Source organism: Numida meleagris, chromosome 23 (genome assembly GCF_002078875.1).
Source record: "Numida meleagris isolate 19003 breed g44 Domestic line chromosome 23, NumMel1.0, whole genome shotgun sequence".
In the NCBI taxonomy this organism is placed as follows: domain Eukaryota; kingdom Metazoa; phylum Chordata; class Aves; order Galliformes; family Numididae; genus Numida; species Numida meleagris.
This window is the reverse complement of record NC_034431.1, coordinates 4,881,434-4,905,153: the sequence shown is the minus strand read 5'-3', so window position 1 is coordinate 4,905,153 and position 23,720 is coordinate 4,881,434. Positions and strand designations below refer to the sequence as shown.

General features: G+C 44.3%; 1 protein-coding gene across 8 annotated transcripts in view; it reads left to right on the top strand.

Moving 5' to 3' along the window:
• The window catches only part of CADM1 (cell adhesion molecule 1), a 162,642-nt gene that overhangs the window by 116,086 nt on the left and 22,836 nt on the right, over nt 1–23,720 (top strand). For 4 of the 8 annotated variants that reach the window (XM_021375754.1, XM_021375756.1, XM_021375759.1 and 1 more), the window contains exons 5-8: nt 451–606; nt 11,701–11,800; nt 15,034–15,206; nt 18,730–18,801. In XM_021375754.1, the coding sequence (XP_021231429.1) occupies nt 451–606; nt 11,701–11,800; nt 15,034–15,206; nt 18,730–18,801 (501 nt within the window). The remainder of the gene's footprint in view (nt 1–450; nt 607–11,700; nt 11,801–15,033; nt 15,207–18,729; nt 18,802–23,720) is intronic. The other 4 variants (XM_021375755.1, XM_021375760.1, XM_021375758.1 and 1 more) reach the window with 1 other exon arrangement.

Genomic DNA, 23,720 nt, shown 5'->3' with positions numbered 1-23,720 from the left:
TTGTATGTCACACCACCTTTCAGGTAGTAAATCCTGGACTGTTCTTTGCTCCCACCACCGTGGTTACTCTCTCTGGGGTACTGCTGAAATATTTCAGCCTATCAATACTACTTTTAATTAAGTTAATCTGTTTAATCGCTTCTCTAGCTAATTGTTGATTCCAAAGTGGGAGGGGATTTGTAACTCCATTGATTGAAGAGTTTGGGGATTTGGGGATGGTGTAAAGGGATTGTTAATCATTGTGATAATGTATTGTAGATTTTAATCGGAAACAACTTCACGGAGAGGTGTGTTGCTCCATCCCTACATAGCTCCCTGCCATAAAGCCTCCTGTCTAAAGAAGGGAAACAGGTGTAGGAAGGGAGTGTGTCACCTGGGCAAAGGAAAGTGAACATACCCGTAGATAGGTCCGTGATCACTTTCTGCTCCTCTTTTTCATTTCCTTGCCAGGCAAGTCAGAAGTGGAGCAGTGGTCTGACATGTACACAGTGACCAGCCAGCTTTTGCTGAAGGTGGGACGGGAGGACGATGGGGTCCCTGTCATCTGTTTGGTGGATCACCCCGCCGTCAAAGACTTGCAGACACAACGCTACCTAGAAGTCATGTGTGAGTAGCAGAGCTTCTGATGGTTTTAACGTGTAAAATTGCTCACTTAAGAGTTCGGGAACCATTTGCTATATGTTTAGGTGAGGCCATGGAGGGTGTAGATGGAGCTTGTATCCTGTTCTTTAAAAACTGAAATCGAAATGTTGTTTACCCTTTAATTGGTTAAGCCTTGACTTTTCCCAGCCCTTTCATTTACGTTGTATTTGCACCATAAAAAGTTCCTGACTGAGCCTTACCATCATCAGAACAGACTAAATCTCCGGGGGCTGGAGGTTTTGGGTTTTTTTTTTGTAGGAAAAATCTCTTTGAAATGTTTTTCTGTGATGCCACCTTAAAGCAACTGGCCACCGTTGCGAGTTTGCTGCAAAAAAAAATTGCCACTGTGCAAAAGAAGCATCGGTTTTGTGCATTGTGAATGTACAGCTGCAGCTGTTTTTCTAAATTAGGGCAGGATGAAGTACACGGAATCTGTAGTAGCACCCCTGACAAAGGCCTGGCCACTTTCTCTCTAATGTTCCTATCACGTTGGGTGTTAATAATGCATTTCACTTTGTGTAGGAGCTGTTCTACTGCATCTGACGTTAACAAGGTTTCAGAGCAGTTATCTGGAAATACCTGTGGTCCCAAACACAGACGTGCCTGACTTCCAGCTGCTCCACGCATATGCTTCTGCTCAGAAAGAGCTCCAAAACCCAAGTCAGGCTGTCCTCACTACCTGGCTTTGGTGCCTCAGAAAATCAGGGGTACGCGGATGGTTCCAAGCACTTATTTTTTGCAGGTTCACGTCAACGGCAACATTACGCTGAAAGGCAAAGAGGAGGTTGTATTAATTTTATTTCATTTGCTTCATTATGTAGTTTCATTATGAACATCTTGGTTACAATTCTCATATCTCTGAAACTAGCGTGAAGTTATGTTCCTGTAATGAGGAAAACAGAAACGATCAGATACTACCTAAATTGGCAGATACTAGATTTCTTGTGACTGCACTAATGTGTAATTCATTTATGCAAACTTAATGTCCATTAACATTTCTTGTAGAGCTCCATTAGCTTTAATAATACATTAGCACCTTTGTGAGGCTTGATCAAATACTTAACAGGGAAAAAAAAGTCCTATCTCCCCTATTGTGCTGATATTGAAATCTTCCAGAGTTTCTTCCCCTTGTTTGAAAGGGCATCAGATTACTTCTAGGTTTCCTTTTAGAAATTCCACTGAAATCCCTGATAGTTGGGTGGATGGGAGAGGACCAATGTTTCGGGGGAGAAAAAAAGTAGCAAAAACTCTTATGTTTTTCTTCTCTATCAGATGAATCCCATTTGGACGACTTCAATTTGCAGTCTTTACAGGGTTCCACATACAGTGAAGGCAAAGCACATGTAAAATACAGTTACTTGGATGTCCTCTGGGATGCATGTGATCTTCTGATAATGCGTTGGAGGGTTCAGTGGCTAAGATGTTACCCTCATCACTGATTTTAGTGTTCCCTGTGGTTGTTCCTGGGGCTGAGAGTGTGCTTGTTGGAGTAGAACTAACACAGCACCTCCTTGTAAGGGAGAGGGGATGGGTATGAAAAGGTCTTTTGAGTGCTCTGGTCGGATTTAAACTCAGAGCTTGTTAACAGAAGCTATGTGTATATTTACGGGGAATTGACCTGTGTTAGTCTAGTTAGTTTTTTTTAGTGGGCAGGAGCAGATGGCTTGAGAGAAGAGAACCAGAAGAAAAAAAAACGTGTAACATCATAACCTTGCAGCTCTCAGCAATTAGTGGCTTTGGGACTTCATGTGCTGGAGGACATCCAGACATGAGCATTTGATGCCTGCTGCTGGACCTGAACCCGGGGTAGAAAAGGTGGTCAGAGAGCAAACCTTTACCCCTGAGCTTTGCTTGCCTCAATCTGATGACTGCAGCTCAGTTCTAAGGCAGAGCAGGAGCAGGAGGAAAGCCTTGTCTTCACCAACCAGCATCTCAATCAGAGCTTCTGTTGGCATGACCTCAGCCTCTTGGGGAACTTTGACAATCAGGCCTAATTGATACTTTCTCAATTGCTTTTTAGATACAGGACTTGCAATCAGAGCACCGGATCCATTCTGATGGCTGTTGATGTACTTCCTCACCATTTTTACTTTACAGGCACGCGAAATGCCAGATCTCCAAAGCAGCAGTGATTAGCAGTCACCGATGGGGCCAGTGCATTTCGTTTTAGCTGCTTCTCTTGCAGCCATGAAGGCATCACTCCAGATCAGTTAGCTGCGTGGTGTTTGTTGAGTGTCTGCTGTTCCATTCTCTCCCTTTAAATCTACCTATCCGTACCAAGGGCACAACGGGTCCACCTTTTTGGAGCACCAACAGTACATAGAAAAGTATTTTCTCAGCAGGTGTTGTATTTCCTTGCACTTAATGTATCCATCCTGAGCATGTTGGGGAAGGACAGGGGGGTGATGGATGGAACCTTCTCAGATAACAAGGTATTTTTGCCTGACTCAGTTTCAAAGCACGGAGAGATTTTTTTGAAGAGGCGATTCAGAAGTTGAAAAACCAAAACCAACCCACCGCAAACAACAAAAATAGCGAGCTTTGTGGTGTGGGGTGCTTGTCCTCATGGAAACTCCTCAAAGCGCAACCTGCAAAAGGGAACAGGCAGCGCCCTCAGTTCCGTTTGCGTCATGTTGAAGTGAAAAAAAAAAAAAAAAAGGCATTTTTGGAGGTCACGCTCCCACGCAGCTCAGCCATTTTGCAAGAGGTTACTTCTGCTGTTCCTCATGTGCTCCTTGGCAGAGGCGTTGCCTTTTGCAATGCTCCTGCATGGAGGAAGCAGAGCAGAGATGGGAGCAGGGTGCGGGTCTGGCTCCTTTTACAGCCCAATGGAAGGGTTGCAGTCCATTCTCCTTCCAGCATTTTTTTTCTACCTCCCAAACGTTACTTTTTCTCTTTTTCAGGTGGTTTTCTTAAGGCAAAGCATGTCAAACGGGTTTCGGTCCATTGGGACCTTGAGGTGTCACTGGAAATCTGGAATGTTCGTTCTTGTTTTGGTGCCTTTGGAGGCGTCGCCTGAAATAGGCATTTGTTTAATTGAAATGCTCTTCTCGGCGAGGAAAGGAAAAAAAAAAAAATAGGTGCAAAAATGGGAGTCTGCAAAGTGACCTACTTCACTGTGTTTTAAAAACAATTCATTTCAACATGTTCGCCTGCGTTGGAGTTCAAAGAAAATTGCAGACTTCAGGGTTTGGTGTTTTTTAAGTTTCTCGGTAGCTCCAGGAGCATATTTCAAACTGACTCTTGGCCTTGTCACCCCGGGCTATGGTTGCTCCAGTTGTCCTGAACCACAGAGAAGCAGACAGTGCTCGTGCAGGGAGACAGGCCTGGTGATTTCAGACTCTCTGCAGAGTTAATGTGTAGGGTTTGTGATAATGTTGAACCTTGGAGCACGCTGTGCATGTGCAGCACTAAACCCGGTGTCACTGTAGCCACGATTTAACAAGGCAGTTGTTCGCTGCCCTCAGTGTGATTTGTCTTCTTCTTGTCCTCTGCTTGGTTATTTCCAAGTGTCTCTCCAATGCTGAGCGTGTAGAATCTTTTAAGGACAGGCACAGTTGTTTTCTTTGTAACCTGAGAGATAGGAATGGTTGTTTTGCTCCTCCTCTGGCAAAATAATTGAACTGTTGCATGATCTGATAAGGGTCCATAGTACATTCTGGTAATTTGTTACTACACCATAAGCTGAAGTTGAAAAAAATGAACAGCAGGTTCACCCAAATCTGAGCAGTGCGTGTACTGGGGGGGCAGGGAGGGGATGTTTTGCTGTAGTCAGCAAAATGATGACTAAGACTTATTCATGCTGAGTATTAACTTGTCCTACTCAGAGAGTAAGCTATTTATTGCATATGTAATGTGGCACAGCCTGGCCCTTTGTGAAGCTTTGAGATAAATGCTTCCATGTGAACGCAGAGCATGTTATTAAAAAGAAACCTCTGCAAACAAGCATTCTGTAATATTTATGAAAATCTCCTGGTAATGCTTTTTAAAAGCAAACAGAGTTTGACAGATAGCGCCGTGTACTCACAGTAACAACAACACTTTCATGCTTGATTAATAGCCAGTGAGCACACAGCCCTGTGCAGTGGATGGCTGCAATATGTCGTATGGTGTTGCTTTGGAAATGTGTGCTGAGTTGGGCTCAAGTTGCTTTCCTTTTGTGATTCAGATCATTCAATGAGGGGTGGAGGACCAGCGTGTTGAGCGTAATTTTAGAAAGGAAATGAGGCACCAAAATGCATTAAAATATCATTAAGGAATTAAATGGAACCAGAAACTCCAAAACATTTTAAGTTCAGCTTTTGTGATACTTTTCTTTATGTCATTATGTGATACTGGAAGTGAAAGCACGGAAGTCCTGATTTGACACTGCCTGTTTTCTCTCTTCTCTTCTCTTCTCTTCTCTTCTCTTCTCTTCTCTTCTCTTCTCTTCTCTTCTCTTCTCTTCTCTTCTCTTCTCTTCTCTTCTCTTCTCTTNTCTCTTCTCTTCTCTTCTCTTCTCTTCTCTTCTCTTCTCTTCTCTTCTCTTCTCTTCTCTTCTCTTCTCTTCTCTTCTCTTCTCTTCTCTGCTCTGCTCTGCTCTGCTCTGCTCTGCTCTGCTCTCTACAGTTACAATGAATTGCATATTCATTTATTTTAGTAGCTATGAGTGTACTTCTAACATATGCACTGAAGGAAACTGTTACGGCCTCTGCTGCTATGACGGGAGAATGCTTTGCACCCAATTATGTTAAAAATCAACCATATATGTATGCTGTCACATCTTCAGTAATCCTTATATTTCTATCGAGTACAAATATTAATTGCATAGTATGCAGTGAAGTGATTAACATCAATGTAATTTATCATCTGGAGACTTCTTAAAATGAATAAATGAGTTGTTTTGTTCAGTGAGGTGTTGACCTCTTCAGAAACTTTGATTTAAAGCTTTCTTTTTTTTTTTTCCCTTTCTCTTTTTATAAATATGAAAAGCACCACAATCAGCCAAGTGTTCAGTTATTTGATTTTCTGGGGCATTAGCCACTCTTGTTTGTGACATTTCCCAGTTGGGTGCTCGTTTGCAAGCTCATTAATAAGGTTTTCTCAGAGGAGCGTTGTTGGGAATGAAAAGCATGCAGCACAGCCTGGACGTTGCGTTTTGGAAGCGTTCAGCAGGAGCACGCAGCTGAATATTGAAAATAGGAGCGTGTAGGTACAACACAGGTACGACTGAGCATGGAATTCTGCTGGGGTGCTGTCCCCAAGAGCCGAGTCCTGGCCACTGATGTCAGAGGTGGCTCTGCCTTTATCAGAGCTGGGGAGAAAGCCGTGGGTTGCCAGGTCCCCGCTCTCTCTGACTTCGTTTCCTGATAAGCAGGTCTGCTTGATGTTGGGATAAAGGCGACGTTTCTATCTCTACCTGTGTATAGATGTTAACGTCTCTGACTTCTTTTAATATGGATAGATTCCTGCTGAATACGTGCAAGCATAGTGAGATATAGAAGTTGCCAGCAGACAAATTTTGATAATAGTTTATTACTGCTATTTCTATAGACAGTGCAGCTTGCTAGTTTGGTACACAGAACAAAGCAGAGCTGAGGATCGCTGAAAAATAACCAGCTTTCTTCAGATGGGCACTAAAGCGTATTCTGGGTGATTTTGAAGCCAGAATTACCTAAAGTGGGCAAAAACTCTGCTTGACCTGCAGGATCCATCTCCTGAGAACACCATCTGTCATCATTTCTGCAAAGAGGCGCACTTGGAGAATTAATTCAGTAATCACCAAATGGATTTTAAAACTTGGATTCGCTACCTAATTTTACAGTGCAGGCAAGAGAATTTTCAGCTGAATCATTGAAAGAATCCATTTTGTAATTTTCTCAGTTGGCAAACAGTCCGGCACTACGAAACCCTCCGAGCAGTGTTCACTGCCCTTGTCTGCCATGGAGGAACTGACCACGTATCGTCACATCATTACTTCGTGTCCGTGTTCAGCTGCAATTTGGCGGTGGCGTGGGCCAGGGAGGGTTGGCTGCTTTGTCAGTCTTGGTGGTTGGTGAGCGTTAGGAGTCGTCTGAGTTGAGAGAAACGCCTCTCCTGCTGAAGAAATGCTTTCCAGAATGTTTTAACTGTGGTATTAATGAATGTTTCAGTGCAGTTTTCGTGCGTAGAGTGGACAGATTGCTGCATCGCAGGAGCCGTATCACTCTGAGATTGCTGGAGGACCAGGAGCTGCTGGAGCGTGATGATTCAACTCGGGGATGACTGGCATGGCCCCAAAGAACATCCACCTCAAGTGTGATGTAGTTTATGTTTTGCAGCTTGTCGCAGTGGAATTACTGGGTATAGCCACACACTTAAATTTACTGCACGCGTTTTCCTCGTTAAGCATATTCTGATTGTGTTTCATGGGGGAGACATGAGGGCAAGAACATAACCATCACTCACCTGCCTCCTTGCGTTTCCCAAGTAAACCATCCTTTTATTTAAGGTCGTATTTCCATGGTAGGAGTCATATCTAATATGTGTTAGCATCCTTGTGGGCTGCAGTGTGTGGGAATTCAACCACAGGCTTGGCAGTTGGAGAAACCCATGCTGTTACCACGCAGCACTTACTGCCTGCAGAGAGATGTGCTGCCTCCTGTCGTGCTGCCATTGGGTTTAGTCCGCTTACAAACGAGATAAATGTTCTCAGCAAAACTTGGCTGCGTTCCTCCCGTTGGCGTGTTACGGTGAAGGCAGTAATAGAATCAAAGAATCGTTGAGGTTGGAAGTGACCTCTAAGATCACCTAGCCCAACTGTCCGCCTACCATCAGTCTTGCCCACTAAACCATGTCCCTCAGTGCCACATCTCCATGTTTCTTGAAGTGGAGGTACCTGTTGACCAGAGGAGGCCTGAGGGGATGGTGTGAAGGCTGTGGCCAACCCTGGTGTCCCAGACCCACACAGCTGAGCCAGCGTTGGGCCGTGCTGGGATCAGGCTGTCCCAATCAGTCTGGTGTCACTCCTTGAGACGACGAGCTCGCCTGTCTTTGAGATCATAGGTCTGCCTGATGAAAGTAAATGGGTAGAAATAATGGGCTTAGGCTTTTGTAAGACACTGAACTCTGTATAACATGATATCCTGACTGATTAATGAGATCTAAGCATAATCGATGGAGCGCACATTTAAATGGATTAAGAAATCACTAACTGGCAGATCTCAAAGAACAGTCATTAGGGAGTAATCAGCAAGCGATGGTATTTTTAGAGTAAATGCACTGGCCTGGGTGCTTAGCCTGATGCTCTTCAGTGCTCCCATGACTCATTTAGAAGTTCTTTAAAAAAAAATAATAATCAAAAAAATCGCTGTTAATAATCTTTGCTGATGGCACAAAACTGCCTAACACTTAATAAGAAGACGACTCAAGGCATATGCAGAATGACTTGAGGGTTTGGGTAATTTCTGAACCACAGCACTTTAAAACTCTGGAAGGTGTGTGCAGCCTGTGTCCCTTCTTCACAGAAGAACTGCTTCTTGGGAAATGGAATGCTTGGAATGCTGCAGCAGAAGCTTTCAGTAGACAAACCAGCTTGGAAGACCCAGTGCTTCCCTGTGTGCATGAAGCAAGGAGCTAGAGCTAAGGTGATGCACTGCTCTACTGCGCTTATGAGTCCAATCCTGGAGTCTTGCACACATTGTGGTGTGCAGACTTCATACAGATGCAGCTGGAAGATTGGTTCAATTGTGGAGAACAGTAAAAGGAATTTGACAGGTGGGGACAATACCACGCATGAAGGAAGAGCCTTATCCAACTCTACCGTAAGGGACTGACAGCACGATAACCATGGGGCAAGTATGCTCAGTACAGGTTGGATATTAGGAATAATTTATTTTCTAAAAGAGCAGTTGAGCATTGGAACAGGCTGCCCAGGGAGGTGGTGGAGTCACCGTCCCTGGAGGTGTTCAAGGCAAGGGCAGATGTAGTATGTAGGGACATGGTTTGGTGGGCAGTACTAGTGGACGGGTGGACTAGATGATGTTAGAGATCTTTTCCATCCTTGATGATTCTCTGATTCTATCATTTTTCCTTTCCTGGTTGCCTTCAGGAGTGTGGGAGGCTGAGAGGTCCGGGTTTATGCACACCATAATTGATGGGCAAGGCAAGGAGCAGGGCGTGCTGTCGCCTCTCTGAAGGCTGCTTTTCGTTTGTCTTTGAGGCACACAATGCGTGTGTTGTAAAAGAAATCTCATCAAATGCAGAATGGTTTTGTAATAAGTTTTTCAAATTGGATGCTGCTCCAGTGTAACCTTTAGACTACTGGTATTTAACCTTGTATATCACTTGTAGGTTTTGAATGAATTTAGCTTAATAAAGGTGCCTTATTAAATTACTAGGCTTTTTTTTTGTTTAAGCCACTAGAAATAGGCATACTAGGAAATAGCTTGAGGTTGTTACATCTAATTGGCTGCCAGTGGAGTATATTGTGGCTCACAAGCATAGATGCAAGCATTTATTTTTATGTAGTAATCCGGCAGCGTGTTATTATGAAGTTCCAAGTTGAGGATTTCAGGCTGTTGGAATGCACTTGGTAGTAAAAGTTCTTCTGCTGTTGCTTACGCCCTGGGCTGCCATCCGAGATGGTGATTGCCCCACATTGTACTACCACAGATGTCACTACTGGAACGTGGCCTTTTTAATAAAGTGGTTAATAGTTAGCAAACCGTTGGTACAGGCCTTGAAAACCACCACGAGCTGCTGGTGTTGGTTACTAAATGTCCTGATTCCAGGTAGGAGCTGAGCTCAGGATCTGGCGAATTACAGGGCTTTACTTAAGAGTCCATAATCTGAAGAAAATAGATACTGACTTTGAGCAGTAGAAGTAGACTTAAAGATTATTTATGTCCTTAAAAAAAAAAAAAAGAATTACAGCCTGCACCAGATTCTTGGTCAAAGCAAGTGGAATTTTCCCTGTACACCACATGCCTAATTAAAATGTCAGTTCTCCAGAGTGACCAGCCATCTTTCAGCGTTTTGAAGCACTTCCTATTTCCATAAGTGCCTTCTGTAATTACTTGCTTGTTGGTGAGTCCTGCTTAGAAGAGACATTCACTGCGATGACTCTATTGGGAATGTTGTTGTCTTCGCAAGTACAACTGTGTGTTATTGAAGTCCAGATTTATATTGTATGTGACATTGCATCACAGAATGGTTTGAGCTGGAAGGGACCCTCCAAGGCCGCCTGGTGCCACTCCCTGCAGTGCACAGGGACACCCACAGCTCCATCAGTGCTCACAGCCCCGTCCAGCCTGACCTTGGCTGTCTGCAGGGACGGGGCACCACCGCCTCTCTGGGCAACCTGTGCCAGTGCCTCACCGCCCTTAGTGCCAAACCTTCTTCCTTATCTCCAGTCTGAATCTCCCCTCCCCATCCCTATGGTGTGCAAATCCAAGTGGTATAGATTCACTTTGCTTCTTTCATTTAAGTAATGAAGACTGTGGAGCTAGAAGCTGGAATGGAAGGGCTCAGCTCTTGTAGTTTTGGGAGAGCTTACGTAGTTTGCAGTTCATTCTCAGTACAACAAGCCCTTAGTGTATTCCTCTTGATTTCCATAAGTAATTGACAGCTGGTATGTATCTCCTTAGAAATAGTGAAATTTATCTCATTGGAGCAACAGAAGAGGCAAGCTGCAGATCTTACACGTGGCTTTCTCAGCACAGAGTGCCACGTAGGAAAGCCTCCATGTTCCCTTATAAACAGGGCTCAGAAGGTTTTCTCTTCTTTCATAGAATCATGACAGTTGGGAAAGACCTCTAAGACCAGCTCATCCAACCAGTCTTGTTCTGGCATGGGCCCATCGGTACCTTAGCATCGCCAGCTGGGGGGCAGCTTGTGTTTAAGGCATCCTTCAGTCTCGTGGTTCCAGTGGAGCTGGGACTTTGCACCTTGTGTGCAACACGCGTCCGTAATCCACGTGCAGATACTCCTTCGCATCATGGCCGCAGGCAGCATCCATAATGGGGATTCGTTCATAAAATGTTTGTGGTCCATCATCTCAGGAGAGGATTTACTGGTGTAGCTTATTCCATTACTGAAAATTAGGAGACTTTACATTGGTCAAATCCTGACATGCATTTTTTTTTTTCCCCTAATCTCTGTTATTCCGTAGGAAGCATGTTAATGAGTTAAACACAGTTAATAAAATGCAGCAAGCTGATATTTTCAGTAGCAGTTAACTCTCAAAGGAAATAGAAACGTTTGAACGGTTTCAACCTTTATGCATACTGTTGTTTTTTTTTTTTTTTTGCCTTCCTTTATTTCTTACAGTCGAGTAAATTCCTGAAAGATACACGTGGCCTAATGGCATCTGTAACATTGATGACATTGATAGCATTTTAGCTACAGCTCAGATTGCGTTCTTAATCTGCTTTTCAGTTATAGGAGGTAATGAATTTTTTAATCACGGGCTCCAGTGTGTTTTGGTTGTTTTTGTGGGTTTTATTTTTCCTGCAGGCTTTCGCTAAAGCGTGTTTGAGCTGGCTCCCTGACTATAACTGCTTTAATTCTCTGTGTTTATTTTAGGATTTAGAAGAGCTTCATTTCGGCTAACCAAAATCTTCGGTTGTTCAAACAAAAGCGGCGGTGGCTGTGATTTCTTTTTGTGTTTCTAACAAGCATCTCTTGTAAAGCCCCGACGTATTAATATGCACGGACACAAGGTGTTGTCATACAGTAATATATGATACACGATAAAACGTATCAATTCCGAGCGCCGCAAATATCTCCGGTTTCACCTTAGCATGAAGGCAAATGAGTTCCTTTTAGCTTGAGTGAGTTCAGAGATAAACTCTGGTGCAGCAAAATGCCTTTCCTGGGGAACGGCAGTGCTCGAGTCGGTGCAGATCTCCTATCTGCTCACATTTCCCGTTGCTAATCACTTCGTCTTGAAGCAAAATAGCAAGTTCACGTAGTGATTAGACGAATGGCATAGAGGGGGCCAAGAGGAGCGGTGATGATGAGTGTCTTTTGGTGTTGGGTGCGTAGAAATCGGGTTCTGTCTGACAAGGAAATTTATGAAATGATGTTTTTGTCATGCAGATAAGCCTCAAGTGCGGGTTTCTCAGAATTACCCAGTGCAAGGCCTCACGAGAGAAGGGGAACCGCTCGAACTGACGTGCGCAGCTTTTGGAAAACCACAGTAAGTTGGGAACTGCCCGAGGATGGACCAGGCCGTGACGGAGCCGAGCCCCAGAAACGTGCGGGCATTTTCGGCCTCCTTTGCTATTGCAGAAACTGAATACGCCATTCTCTGCTGCGAAGACGATGCGATAGTGTGAAAAAGGAGTGGAGAGATCCTTTCTGAACCTGAGTTCGTGCTGCCCAGTCATGGACTCATAGAATGGTTTGAGTTGGAAGGGACCCTCCAAGGCCGCCTGGTGCCACTCCCTGCAGTGCACAGGGACACCCACAGCTCCATCAGTGCTCACAGCCCCATCCAGCCTGACCTTGGCTGTCTGCAGGGATGGGGCACCACCGCCTCTCTGGGCAACCCCTTCCACAGATGTAAACAAATCTAAATTAAGACATCTATTTTGATTTACATTTATTCTTATGTGCGTATATATATATAAAAGAGACTGAAGAATTCTTACTGTTAGAGCTCCCAGGAGAGGAGCAAGCCCTCTGGTGCAGAAAGGACAGGCAGTAGCACGGGAACTGTGCAGCCGTACATCTCTTCCCCAGGGAATGGCGTAGGTAGCAATTGGTTGCAATTAATCTGCAAAAGCAAGGTCAGTGGCCTGTGTGTTGAATCCTAATAAGGTGCAAGTATGCAGAAGTATGAATGGCCCAAAGAATTGAGCACTTGTAAAAGTGGAATGGATCTGTAAGGTAAGGCAATCTGTCTTTCTGTTTGTATTGACTATATGATAATTCTCGCTTTTTGGTGACCTGTGTTGTTTCTATGAAATGCAAGTTTTATTCTTTCTCCTTCTGCCATGCCCTTGAGGCTTTCTTATATTGTTTAATAGATTTATGCATCAGGAAATTCCTGACGAGGGAGGGTGCATTTTTTTCCACACTTCCATTGTTGTTCTAATTTAAATTTCGTTGACTTTTTTTGGTTGTTGTTTTTAATACCTCCTCGTCCACTTGGATTTATGGCTGTCAAGTATTTACTATCCTTTTTTATTTTCATCATGTCCATGAGATTTCTGCAAACATCCCTGAAATCTGTCAGCGTCTCCTTGGTAGCGTGCCCAGAACTGAAGAGTACTGCAGGTGTAGTCTAACTTGAAGTCATCCAGTTTGACAGTTCTGCTTCTGTGGGCAGGGACAGGAAGGGTCTCTGCAGCTCAGAAGCAAGAAGGCTTGTGATACTGTCATCCTCCATGGTAGTCTTCTACCTCACCTAGGTGGTTTTGTGTATTCCTCCTTCCCAGTACATTAGAGGCTGGCACATCCCCTACTCCCCATTCAGAATCTGTCAAAGCCCCTTTGCATTTCTCCTCTCATGGATAACAGCAGTTCCTCCCATTTGCTATCATCTGGGAATTTGATGAATAGGCTTCCTTTCTTTTTTTTTTTTTTTCCAGGCTATGAATAAGGCATACACATGTTAACTAAGACAGACACCTCTCCCAGGCACTATGCCACTTAATGTTACGGTGATGCTAGTAATGTGCTAGGAATTTACTTACGTAGTCATTTCACCCATTTCTCTCAAAGCATAAGAAAATATACAGTAAAATAATACTGTGTTTAGTTCTTTGCAGCAGTTTAGGATGAACAGAGATGTTTCTTCAGTTAAACAAAAGCATTTCTCTGCAATATTTTACACCGTGAACATTAGGCTAGGGGGAAGCTCAGGGAAAAACAAAGCCAGAAAGTAGAAATTTCTACTTGTTATTGCCCAAGATTAGACAATCAGAAAATATATATATATACAATGACAAAAGTAGGAAGATGCTGAAACTGTCACTTTTAGGATATTCGCACCTTAGAGAAGCAGGCTGCTGTGTAGAGCATACAGCATGTGAAGCCCTGGGGCTCCAAAATTGCTAATAGCTCTTGCAAAATTGTGGCTAGGAGCATGAGAAACCTTTCCCCCAGTGTTGAGGTAGAACTGCAACTGTTGCACGGGCATGGGCATTAGTGGTGTGCTCTGCTGCCTTGCCAGGTTAAGTGCCCATCCTGCCATGGGTGGGAATCGTAGAACCATAGAAGGACTTAGATTGGAGAGGAACTTAAAGATCATTTTGTTCCAACCCCCTGCCATGGACAAGGTTGCTACCCACTGAATCAGGCTGCTCAGAGCCCCATCCATCCTGGCCTTGAGTACCTCCAGGGATGGAGCAAAGCAAGGAAGAGCACACCAAGCCCTTGTCCAAAATCGGATGTCAATTTTGTAGGAGGCAACCGATAACAGAAGGGTTTTATTGAATGTTGCAGCCATTCCAGTTGAGTGGCTGGGATGCTGAGAGTTGAAGAGCTTTGACTTCATTACAGCACTCTACTGTAAGCTCGAGCTCTTTTGATACCTTCAGCAACACTAGCTCCCAGCAAAATACAACCTGCAAACTTCTCCTTTGGAAACAGGCAATCTGAAGAATGTTTTATTGTTTAAACCTCCCCTTTTTCAGAGCTCAATGTTTACTCATTCTGAAAGCTGCTGTGTATTTCTTGCTGGTATGGGCTGTCTCAGAGGAGTAGCTGATCTGTCCTTACTGCTGTTTAAAGATTTTCATCGTAATAATAACAATAATAATAATAAAAACAACTCCCCAAGCCCTGCAGCATTTGTTTTCCTTACTGGCTTTACCAGCTCTAACAAAACATGCTAATTTCGTTCCCTAAATTATCCAAACGTGATGCTCATTTTGGTTCCATTAAGTAAAAGGATGCAGGAAACAGGCTGCCAATTGGAGAAGCAGAACTGGGGAGAGAAGAAAGGTGCTCCTGTTTGCTAGCAGCTAAAGTGCTATCACTGAGCAGCAGAGCCAAAATTGAAGCAAATAAGTCTATCACATCTCTTTGTGAAATGGTTCAAACTTGATGCAAATGTACTTGTTCTGTCACGTGTTGTCCAGATCTGCGCTCAGCACCCTATGGATGCACATGTAGTCCATAGGCCTCAAAGATTTCAGTTGTACTGAATAAGTGAATGATTAACCACTAATGAACTTTCTTCCTGCTTGCATTAGTGTCTTCAGAAAATTTAAGGTCTGGATACAGTTTCCTGTGGGGTTAATATAAATTTAAATTGAGGAAGCCCGACAGCATCTGGGCTTGAGTAGTGCAAAAAAAGCATGTGTTATTTCTTTACAGTTTTTCTTGGTTTGGGCTTTCTGTCTGTGGATGAACTATTGAAGATGCCATCTTTACCATAGGAAAATAGTAATGTGCTTATTTCTTTTTCTCCCTCCTCTGTAGGCCTACGGACATGAGGTGGTTAAGAGTAGATGATGAGATGCCTCAACACGTTGTAGTGTCTGGTTCAAACCTTCTCATTAGTAACCTAAACAAAACAGATAATGGTACATACCGCTGTGAGGCTTCAAACGCGGTGGGGAAATCACATGCGGATTACATGCTGTTTGTATACGGTACGTGAGAAAAACCACCGTTCTTCTAGACTCATTTACACGCGATTGCAACATACCGCTCTCTGAAAGCTTTTAAAGAAGTTAACTTTTTTGCTTCCTGGAAGGATGACAGATAGCTCCCAACACACCCTACCTGATCCTGGGGTGGGCTCGGGGCTGGAGAAAGCATTGCTTTTGCTTCTGTAACTCTCGGTGTTGTGCATCAGGTGCAGAGCCATTCACTTCCTTTCTCTGGAGCTGTTGTTGGGGCCTTACCAAGGCACGTGCTGTCAGATGAAGCCTGGAACAAAGCCGGAACGGAGGCATGGGGAGAACTGGGAAGTTCTCTGGCCTGGCAGTTCTTGCAGGACTTCTCTGATGATTCCTTTTTCCTTTTTGTAATAGCTTTTTCAGTGTCTTCGGCAATGGTACAGGGTTGGTTTTTTTTCCCCCGGTCTTTTATTAGCGAGTTAAATGACTGAAGAGTCAGCCAGCATCCCCCGGTAATCACAAACCAGTAAATAAACTGGAGGAATGAGATGTCCTAAGCCTATCTGTGGCTGCTGAGCAGACACTAAAACATGTCTCAGCCTCTTTTTAAAGTGCTATTAAGTACCTACTTTAATTCCTCAGTTCCTCTACATTACTTTGCCATTGCTCTAAACCTTGTTGTACTCCTGTCACGAGGTGTTGCATATAATGAAGATTCAGAAGGCACTTGAAGAGTGATCCCCTACTTTAATTACGAAGAATTCCCCTGGGCTGCATATGTAAACTTCAGCTGTTAGAGTGGTTACTGTATGGCAGAGCTGAGCTTGTGGTGGGTATTGCCTGTTATTCGGATGGGACAGTAACGTGCTTTGGTTTGAAGTTCATTCCGTGCAACAGCTTCTTGAAGCTCTGCAGCCCAAATTTCTCTTGTATTCTCTCTGATGCCAGTAAATAGTGGGGAACCTAACACCACCACTGGCGTGGAACCAGTTTCAGGCCCAGTCTTAGAAATTAGCCCAGAGACCAAAGCCAATACCAAACTTGATAGCTCTGTGCTGAAATTGAACTCCTGTGCTCCAGCATGCAGGTAGTTCTCTGGTGTCTGTAGCTCTGAAAGACTCCAGTGTGCAGTGCTTCCCCCTTCTCAAACTTAAGTTTCCAGGAGGAATATAACTGTAAAGGTGATGCCCTTCCCAGGGGGCATTAACTCGTGGACTGTAGTTCAGGCATCCAGCAGATGTTGTAGCATGTAGGAAGGCTTCTCATGGTTTGTGAGGAGCTCACAGCCAAGTAGTGGTTTCACATCCCCTCACATCCTGTTCCTGCACGTTTGGCTGTGCCCCGCTACGACTCAGCACCCTGGACAACATAAAGAACTCCTTCAGCCCTGAGTTTCAGTGGGAGAAATCCAGAGCTGCTATTGTAACGGAAGTGATTGGGCTGTGATCGTCATCTGAAGCCCTTTGGGATAGAACCTAAAGGAAACCTGAAGGAAACCAGTGTTGCAGTGTTGAGCTTGGGGAGGAGCTGCTGGTCTCCCTCCACATGTCAGTGGAAAGCACGCACTTCACACTTTGCTGCATTTGGCACCTCTCCCCACTGGAAGACAGTGGATAGTATGTAGGCTGTGCAGTCTGTGTGCCTCTGTAGGAGTAGTGGGAAAGCCAGCGGGAAGATGTGCTCGCTGCTTGCCCCCTGGGACTCAACCCCCAGCTCCCATTCCCCTTGGGGGGGACGCACTCCGTGACAGGTAGGGCTGACTTAGTCTCCACACCAAATGAATGCCCCTGCAGTTCATTGCTATTAAGCGCAAATGATTGCCAGCAGCCAGGGCTTGCAAAAGAACTGCTGCTGGTCCATGCTTTGCACACCTTCCTCTATTGCACACATGGTGTAAGGATGTCTACTCACATTGACACACGCTGAAAACATGCTTGTTTTTTGAATTCCTTTCACTCTTTTCCTCCCTGTGGGCAGCCCCATTTTCTAGAAGCTTCCGGCACAATTAGCACGCAGTCGTTTTTTGCATTTATTAAGGAAGAGCCTGCTGCACAGCATGGTCCCCAGCGCCGTTTGGGAAATGAGCTGGGTTCAGTCATCACTGCTGGCTTCCTGGAAGCACAGGGGCTTTCTTCCCTCACTCCTATGGAGACGTGACAGCATCTTGGGCCTTGGGCAGAAGAGTGAGAGGGTTCTCCAGCATAAGCATAGGGACTGGGATACTTGGAATGTAGGAGCAGGACAAAATGGTTCTCAGCATAAATGAGTGCTTTCTTTTAGCTGTCTCCACAGTGGAGCAAACTCCAAGGTAATGTCTCTTAACTTTCAGGAAGTTGTGCAGAATACAATAAAGGTGCAGCACATAATTAAAGTTCAGATGTATTAATTAGGGAATCTGAGAGCTTTCTTGGAGATAAAAGAGTAGCAGATGTGTTAGTGATGGGAAGTTGACGTACTATGGAGAAAACCTAAAATCAAAAGCCTATGAAATGTTTCATGCTCTATTATTGCAGAATGAATCCGTAGTTCAAAGTCTTCCCAACTACTTAGCACATTCAGTTTGATCATCTGGGCATTGATACGTATTTTTTTTCTTTTACATCTTCTCATATCTACCTCCTCTTGCCCAATAGTTTTGATGAGGATGTGCCCATGTATGTAATAGAAATGCTGGGAAGAGCAGCAGCGTTGGAGTCTGAGCAGGTCAAGTGTCTCTGAGAAGTGGTTATTAGTTACAAAGAGAAGCATCTCTGTATCTGTGTTTCTCATTAGCAGTGCGCTACGAGCAGAAAACAAGAGCGTTAAAATAAAATTGTCAGAGAAATACTGACTTTTTTATGAAAAGATGTTGGTGAAATGGATATTCAGTAATGATGTTTTCATTTCTTTGTATTTATTACTGTCTTTGAAGTAGTTTTTAACATCCTGCTGACGTGTATTCATAGAGGAAGAATAGTGAAGTTAACAGCCCTGGAAAAAAAAGTGAGATATATTCGTGTGCTGTTGATATTTAGTCTGTTAAGCACAGCAGGGCCCCTCACACAAACCTCCCACCTGGGTTTCAGATGTATATGTAGACAAACAACAAAGCACCACTGTGTCTTTCTTTGTACATGTAAACTGTTCTTTTTTGTTGTGGAAAGTGTGCAGTTTATTTTTCTTACAGCTTTCCCATTCCATTTTTCTCTCTCTCTCATTGACTAATTTATGCTGGGTTTTATTTGTTTTGGTTTTTTTATTTATTTTGTTGAGCGTTGTAAGAGGCAAAAAGGGGGAGAGTTTCTGGGCCAGGTTCTCCATCTGGACTGTCCACATGTAGCTCCCTTGATGGGGATCGAGCTAGAGGTGACGTCCAGCTGCTGAGGATCTGGCCCTTAGTCTTTAAAGCCAGCTGGAAGTTGCCCACCTGGTTTTAGAGGAGGAAGGGCACCCAACAGCCATGCTGCTTCTTAGCGTCCTTGTTTTTTCTCTGATCATTATTGATCGCTGTTGTGTTCTGCTTGTTTTTTCTTAATTTGCTTTTTTATTATTTTCCTTTTTATATTTTATCCAGATCCCCCCACAACTATCCCTCCTCCCACAACAACCACCACCACTACCACCACCATCCCTACCACCATCACAGGTATGGTACCTTCATAACCATTGGAAATGTCCTGAATGTTTATTGTCTTTTATGTATGTAAGCAGAGCTTGAAGCCTGGGGAAAAACAACAAACAAAACACTTGATTTTTATTTTTATTTTTCTCAAATGCACCCACTGCATGAGTCCTAATCTGACAGTTCGACAATTGGGGGCGTCTTTACTGCAGGTGTTTCTGAAGCATGGAAATGGCCATGTCAGAAAGAGCTTTCGATTCAGTTACTGGTGGCTAACACTGGGTCCTTCCAAATGCAGGATGTAAACAGCCTTAGAACTCGGTTCGTACTGGGAATCGTTCCACCCTCAACCCCATCAGTACCCATTTCTGAGCAGTTAATTACTTGGAAGCGTAAAGTATGGTCTTGAGTGATTTAATTCACCTGATGTGACTGGAGATGCTTTCTGTCATGCATCGGTGTTTCGTCTGTTTCTGTAACAAGCTGTGTACCTCACTCTCCCACAAAAATGAATCCCACCAGTCATATTCTATTGAGTCAGAAAGTCTCTGTCGGAGCTGGCTTTAAGAATGTTGAGTTTTTTGCCTGTCCGGTAAGAAAAGATGAACAAAACCAACCAGCTGATCACCAGACACCTCTCTATTTTACACGCATCCGTCATATGTCCTCACTAGACCTGACTCTCTCCACCCATAACCAAAGCCCTTCCTGATTTTGTTGTATTCATTTGCATCGCCATTGGTTTTTTTTTTTCCTGATGTTTTCTATTTCAACTGCTGCTTTTGCTTTGGCTTTTTTATTTATTTGTTTTTTTTGGGGTAGAAGTGAAAACGGAAGGTGAGAATGGGCCGTTGAGTAGCAAATGGCATAATGCTTATTGTTGCTGTAAACCCTCCCCTTTGTAAATACCTTCGCATTTATCCGCTTTGATGACTTTGCTCGGCTGACTCTAACAGTCCTGTTCAGGGCATCTTGTGGCTTCTTTCCTTCCTGAGGTTTTTACAACCAAATCAGACTCCACTAGCATGGACAGTCAAGTTTTCCAATGTGCCTTAATACGCACTTTCTGTGCGCTGTCTTTCATAATGTCATTGTGTTGTCTGGACTTTGCCATTTTCTGTCTTCCTCTTTCCAGGTGGTTATTCATTAATCCTGAACTCCAGGCACCCAGGTTCGGATGCTTGAGGACGCTTTCCCATTTTATCATTTAGTCGCTTTATTTCAGTTCTCTGTTTTTAATCTCTTAACCAATTTTTGTTTCAGAGTAGGCTTCAAACTTTATTATTTCAAAGTCTCCCTAAGAGCCCTTTGCAGAGAAACTTGGTCCAGTGTGTCTCAGTGCAAACCAACACGCATTCAGTTTTCTTTTGTTTTGCAGTAATTTGTGAATTATAGAAGGCTAAAAGGAAGAACCTGTCCTGGTGCTTGATTGACCCCATTACGTTTATGTCAGTGCCTGCTAACATTAACCATTGTCCTTTTCCCTGGAACTGAATTACGATCAGCCTGTCATTTCAGGGATCACCCGAGGACTGTAACAGTGCATGCCAACCTCACCTGCAATTTCAAACTCTGTAGCAGTGGGTGTTAATAATAAATAGCAGTGTTGTTGCTCGCTCTTCTGCTGCAATCACTGCTGACTGCCTTAAAATGTGAGGAAACTCCGTTTTCTCTTTGAATAATTCTCACGCGCTCTTTGAATAATTTCTCACTCTTTCTTCTCTAGCCTGCTTCCCCATCTAATGTTTCTCATCCAGCATTCAAACCTTAGCCCTCCTAACATAAGCTGAGCTCGCGGTACTTCTTCAGACGTGTGAGGATCACGGGATTTCCTCAGCCCTTGAGGATCCATCAGTGTGATGCTCCCCTGTGCCGTGGGGTGAGTTGTCACCACCTCAAATCTCCCAGCGATCAGACAACCTGGACGTGTACCTCCGTGGAGGTGGAAGCCTCTCTGTAACCCAGTTGAGCTTAGCAGTATGGGTTCTGGTTCCCCAGAAAGAATTGGCTCCATGTTAACGATGGTCCTTCAGGAAGCAAGGGCCTTCAGACATGACGTTTCCCAGCTGTTCCTCCTGGGTAACTTTCCATCAGAACAATTTCCCCAAACACTGGCTCAGCACTACCCTTGGGAGGTTGCTGCGCTGTAAGGAAGTATGACTCAATGGGGCAGTGATTCGCTGTGTGCTAGGGCTCGCTGCCTGGCAGAGATTTGTTTCCTTTACAAGCAGAACTGTAGAAGTGCTGTGGTGTCAGGAGCATGTGTCTGCCCTGTGCTTTGCTCTCATCTTTATTTTCAGTGGTGGAGAACCTACCAGTTGGCTGTCCTCCCATTTACAAAACCTGGATGGGTTTCCATTGCCTCTCTGATGCATTTCTGTGTTGGTTTTGAGCAACTGTTGATGTCCCTGTCCATTCCAGGGGAGTTGGAGTGGATGATCTTTTAGGGTCCCTTCCAACTCAAAAGAACTATGCTGAAGAGGCTAGAAATGTAACGAAAATGTAATATAGTTCACTGATACCAACAGTTCTTTCTAGCAAGAATCATAGTCACCAAGGTTGGAAAGGACCCCCAAGATCATCCAGTCCAACCGTCCACCTACCACCAATATTTCCCCACTGAACCATGTCCCTTAGTACCACGTGTAAACATTTCTTGAAGAAGCTGGTAAGAGAGACTTCTGTATTATTTCTGACACGGAACCTTCCTGACATGGATCTTCACGTGTTCGGTTGCTTTTCTCACAAAGAAGAGCTAAGGTTTGGCCTCGCTTCTTTGTGCATAAACGTGCATATGTGTGTTTTCCGTATGTGTGTTAACCAAGTGGCATCTCCATGTCTGCACCCCAGGAAAGTGGGTGATCCTGGGTAGACTTTTACCTCTTCAGTAGTCCATAATCAGGCAGTACGAAGCCATGGGAATGTACTTTTGCTTTCCAACAGTGATTTTATAGGTGAAAAAAAAAAAAAATCAGGTCAAATTAACATGGCCTTTAGAATTACATAGCATAGCAGTGTTGAAACACTTTTTAAAGCCTCGAGAGGCAATTGAAAACTTTATTCCTGTCGTCACCAAAATGTCGAAGGATTCATCTGCTGTGGCATAATGGCTTTGTTAGCACATGGGAGTGCTTCTGGTTTCCACCTGCGGGCAATAGGTGTGAGTGGTCTTCCAGCCAAGTTGGAAGCATTTCCTTAGGGTGAGGAGGATTTCCAATCTATTCTCTTTCACCGTTTTCCCCCCGTCTCTGGTTTATTTCTGGTCTAGCTTGTGTCCCCTGAAACTGCAGAGTACAAAGAGTTTTTTGGTTTAATCAAAACAGAAAAGAGGGAGGCAGGGGGCAGAAGAAGAGAGGCCTTTCTACGTCCAAACTCATGTTTTCAGGTGAGCTGCCCGTAGAACACTTTCATGGAGTTATTCTTTTTGAGTTATTGGAGATAACCTGTTCCGGGTTCATTTTTCCCTGCTGAAGCTATCTAACAGAGCAATCTCAAAGGGCTGCATTTGCTACTCCACGTGCATGGTAAGTTACTCATTTTGAGCAGCTTCCAACGACAGGCATCTTTTGTAGTTGCTTACATACAGTATTTCTAGTCGGGCTATGTTCAGACATGACAGGGAAATGCAATTCTGCCTCAAAGAGTTTATCTTTGAGTGATGATAGACTCTGCTCAGCAAATACGAGCTGGAGCAGCACATACAGCAAACAGGAGAGGGCAGGTAATGCAGTGTGTAGGTATGTGGTGTCATGTGGTCATTATTCCCCAGCCCTGGGGTGCAGCGAGCTCCCTGCTGTGCTCAGAATCCCTCCCCAGCCCCCTGAGGTCCCTGTGTAGAGCACAGGGTCCCTTTAGCATCTGCTCCTGCTGGACAAATCAAAATCCCATCTCAGCCCCGCTGTAGGCTTGACCTACAAAGGCATGCTGAGCTGATAAAGTGGTTTTACGGCATGGAGGTTTTGGGGAAGATCACAGCTAAACTCTGTAAAGCTAACAGACTTCTTTTTTCCCGGAGAAGGGAAAGCAGAACAGTGGTGAAGTTTCCAAAACAGCACGACCTTTAAAGCTTTTTCTCTGTCGCTGTTGCTTTGCTTCAGTGTAGGTGCTTGAAAAGATTTCCTGTGTGACAGTTTGATCTTTTTAGTATATCCTCCAACTGCATTGATATTCTGACCATCCTTTGGTGTTTCAGCTGTTATCGCTGGCAAGCCCTTTTTTTTATCAGTTCAAATTGTCCTTGTGGCTTTGTTCATTAAGATGTACAATATGATACAGCAGAGCAAACTGCATAATTTGAATTACCCCTACAGTCGTTACTTGAAATGCTGGTATTGGACAGCTGTTGTTTCCTGGGAGATAAAGGTTCTTGTTAATAGCAAAGCCCTCATCTTTGGGCAGAACGTAGAATGGAGTGCTTCAGCCTGCTATTTCCAACGTTGTTTTGCTGCCTTCTGGACTTGCTTAGCACATGCACCTCCGAAGCCCAGGATCTACAGAATTATCTATACATGTAAATTTGCATTTATCACACTTGGTCTGATCTTGCAGGTGTCTTGGCAAGTGTTTCAGTGGAGACCTGGGGGTGCAACACACGCACGTCACCGCTATTTCAAGCCTTGCACTGGGTGCTGCTGGTGCTGCAAAACCCCGGCTGTCCACCTTGCAACAGTGCCAAGCTGGCAGATTTCACGATTGCTACGTGTCCGTAGTGCAGTTTAAAACCCCGTGTTAAAACCAAAAATCCCTTAGAATATACAGTCAGAGGAACGCGGGGCTGGCAGAGCTCTCCCTTCTGCCTAAGGGGCTGTGCATTGCCCCGTGGCTGTGAACGGGGGCAGAGGTTGCTTTGTCTCTGCTGGGCAAGGGCTGTGGAGATGCCAGCTCTGTATGATCCGTGCAAAACACGCGTTTTTATCCCACCTCAGTGGCCTGAGAAATCATAG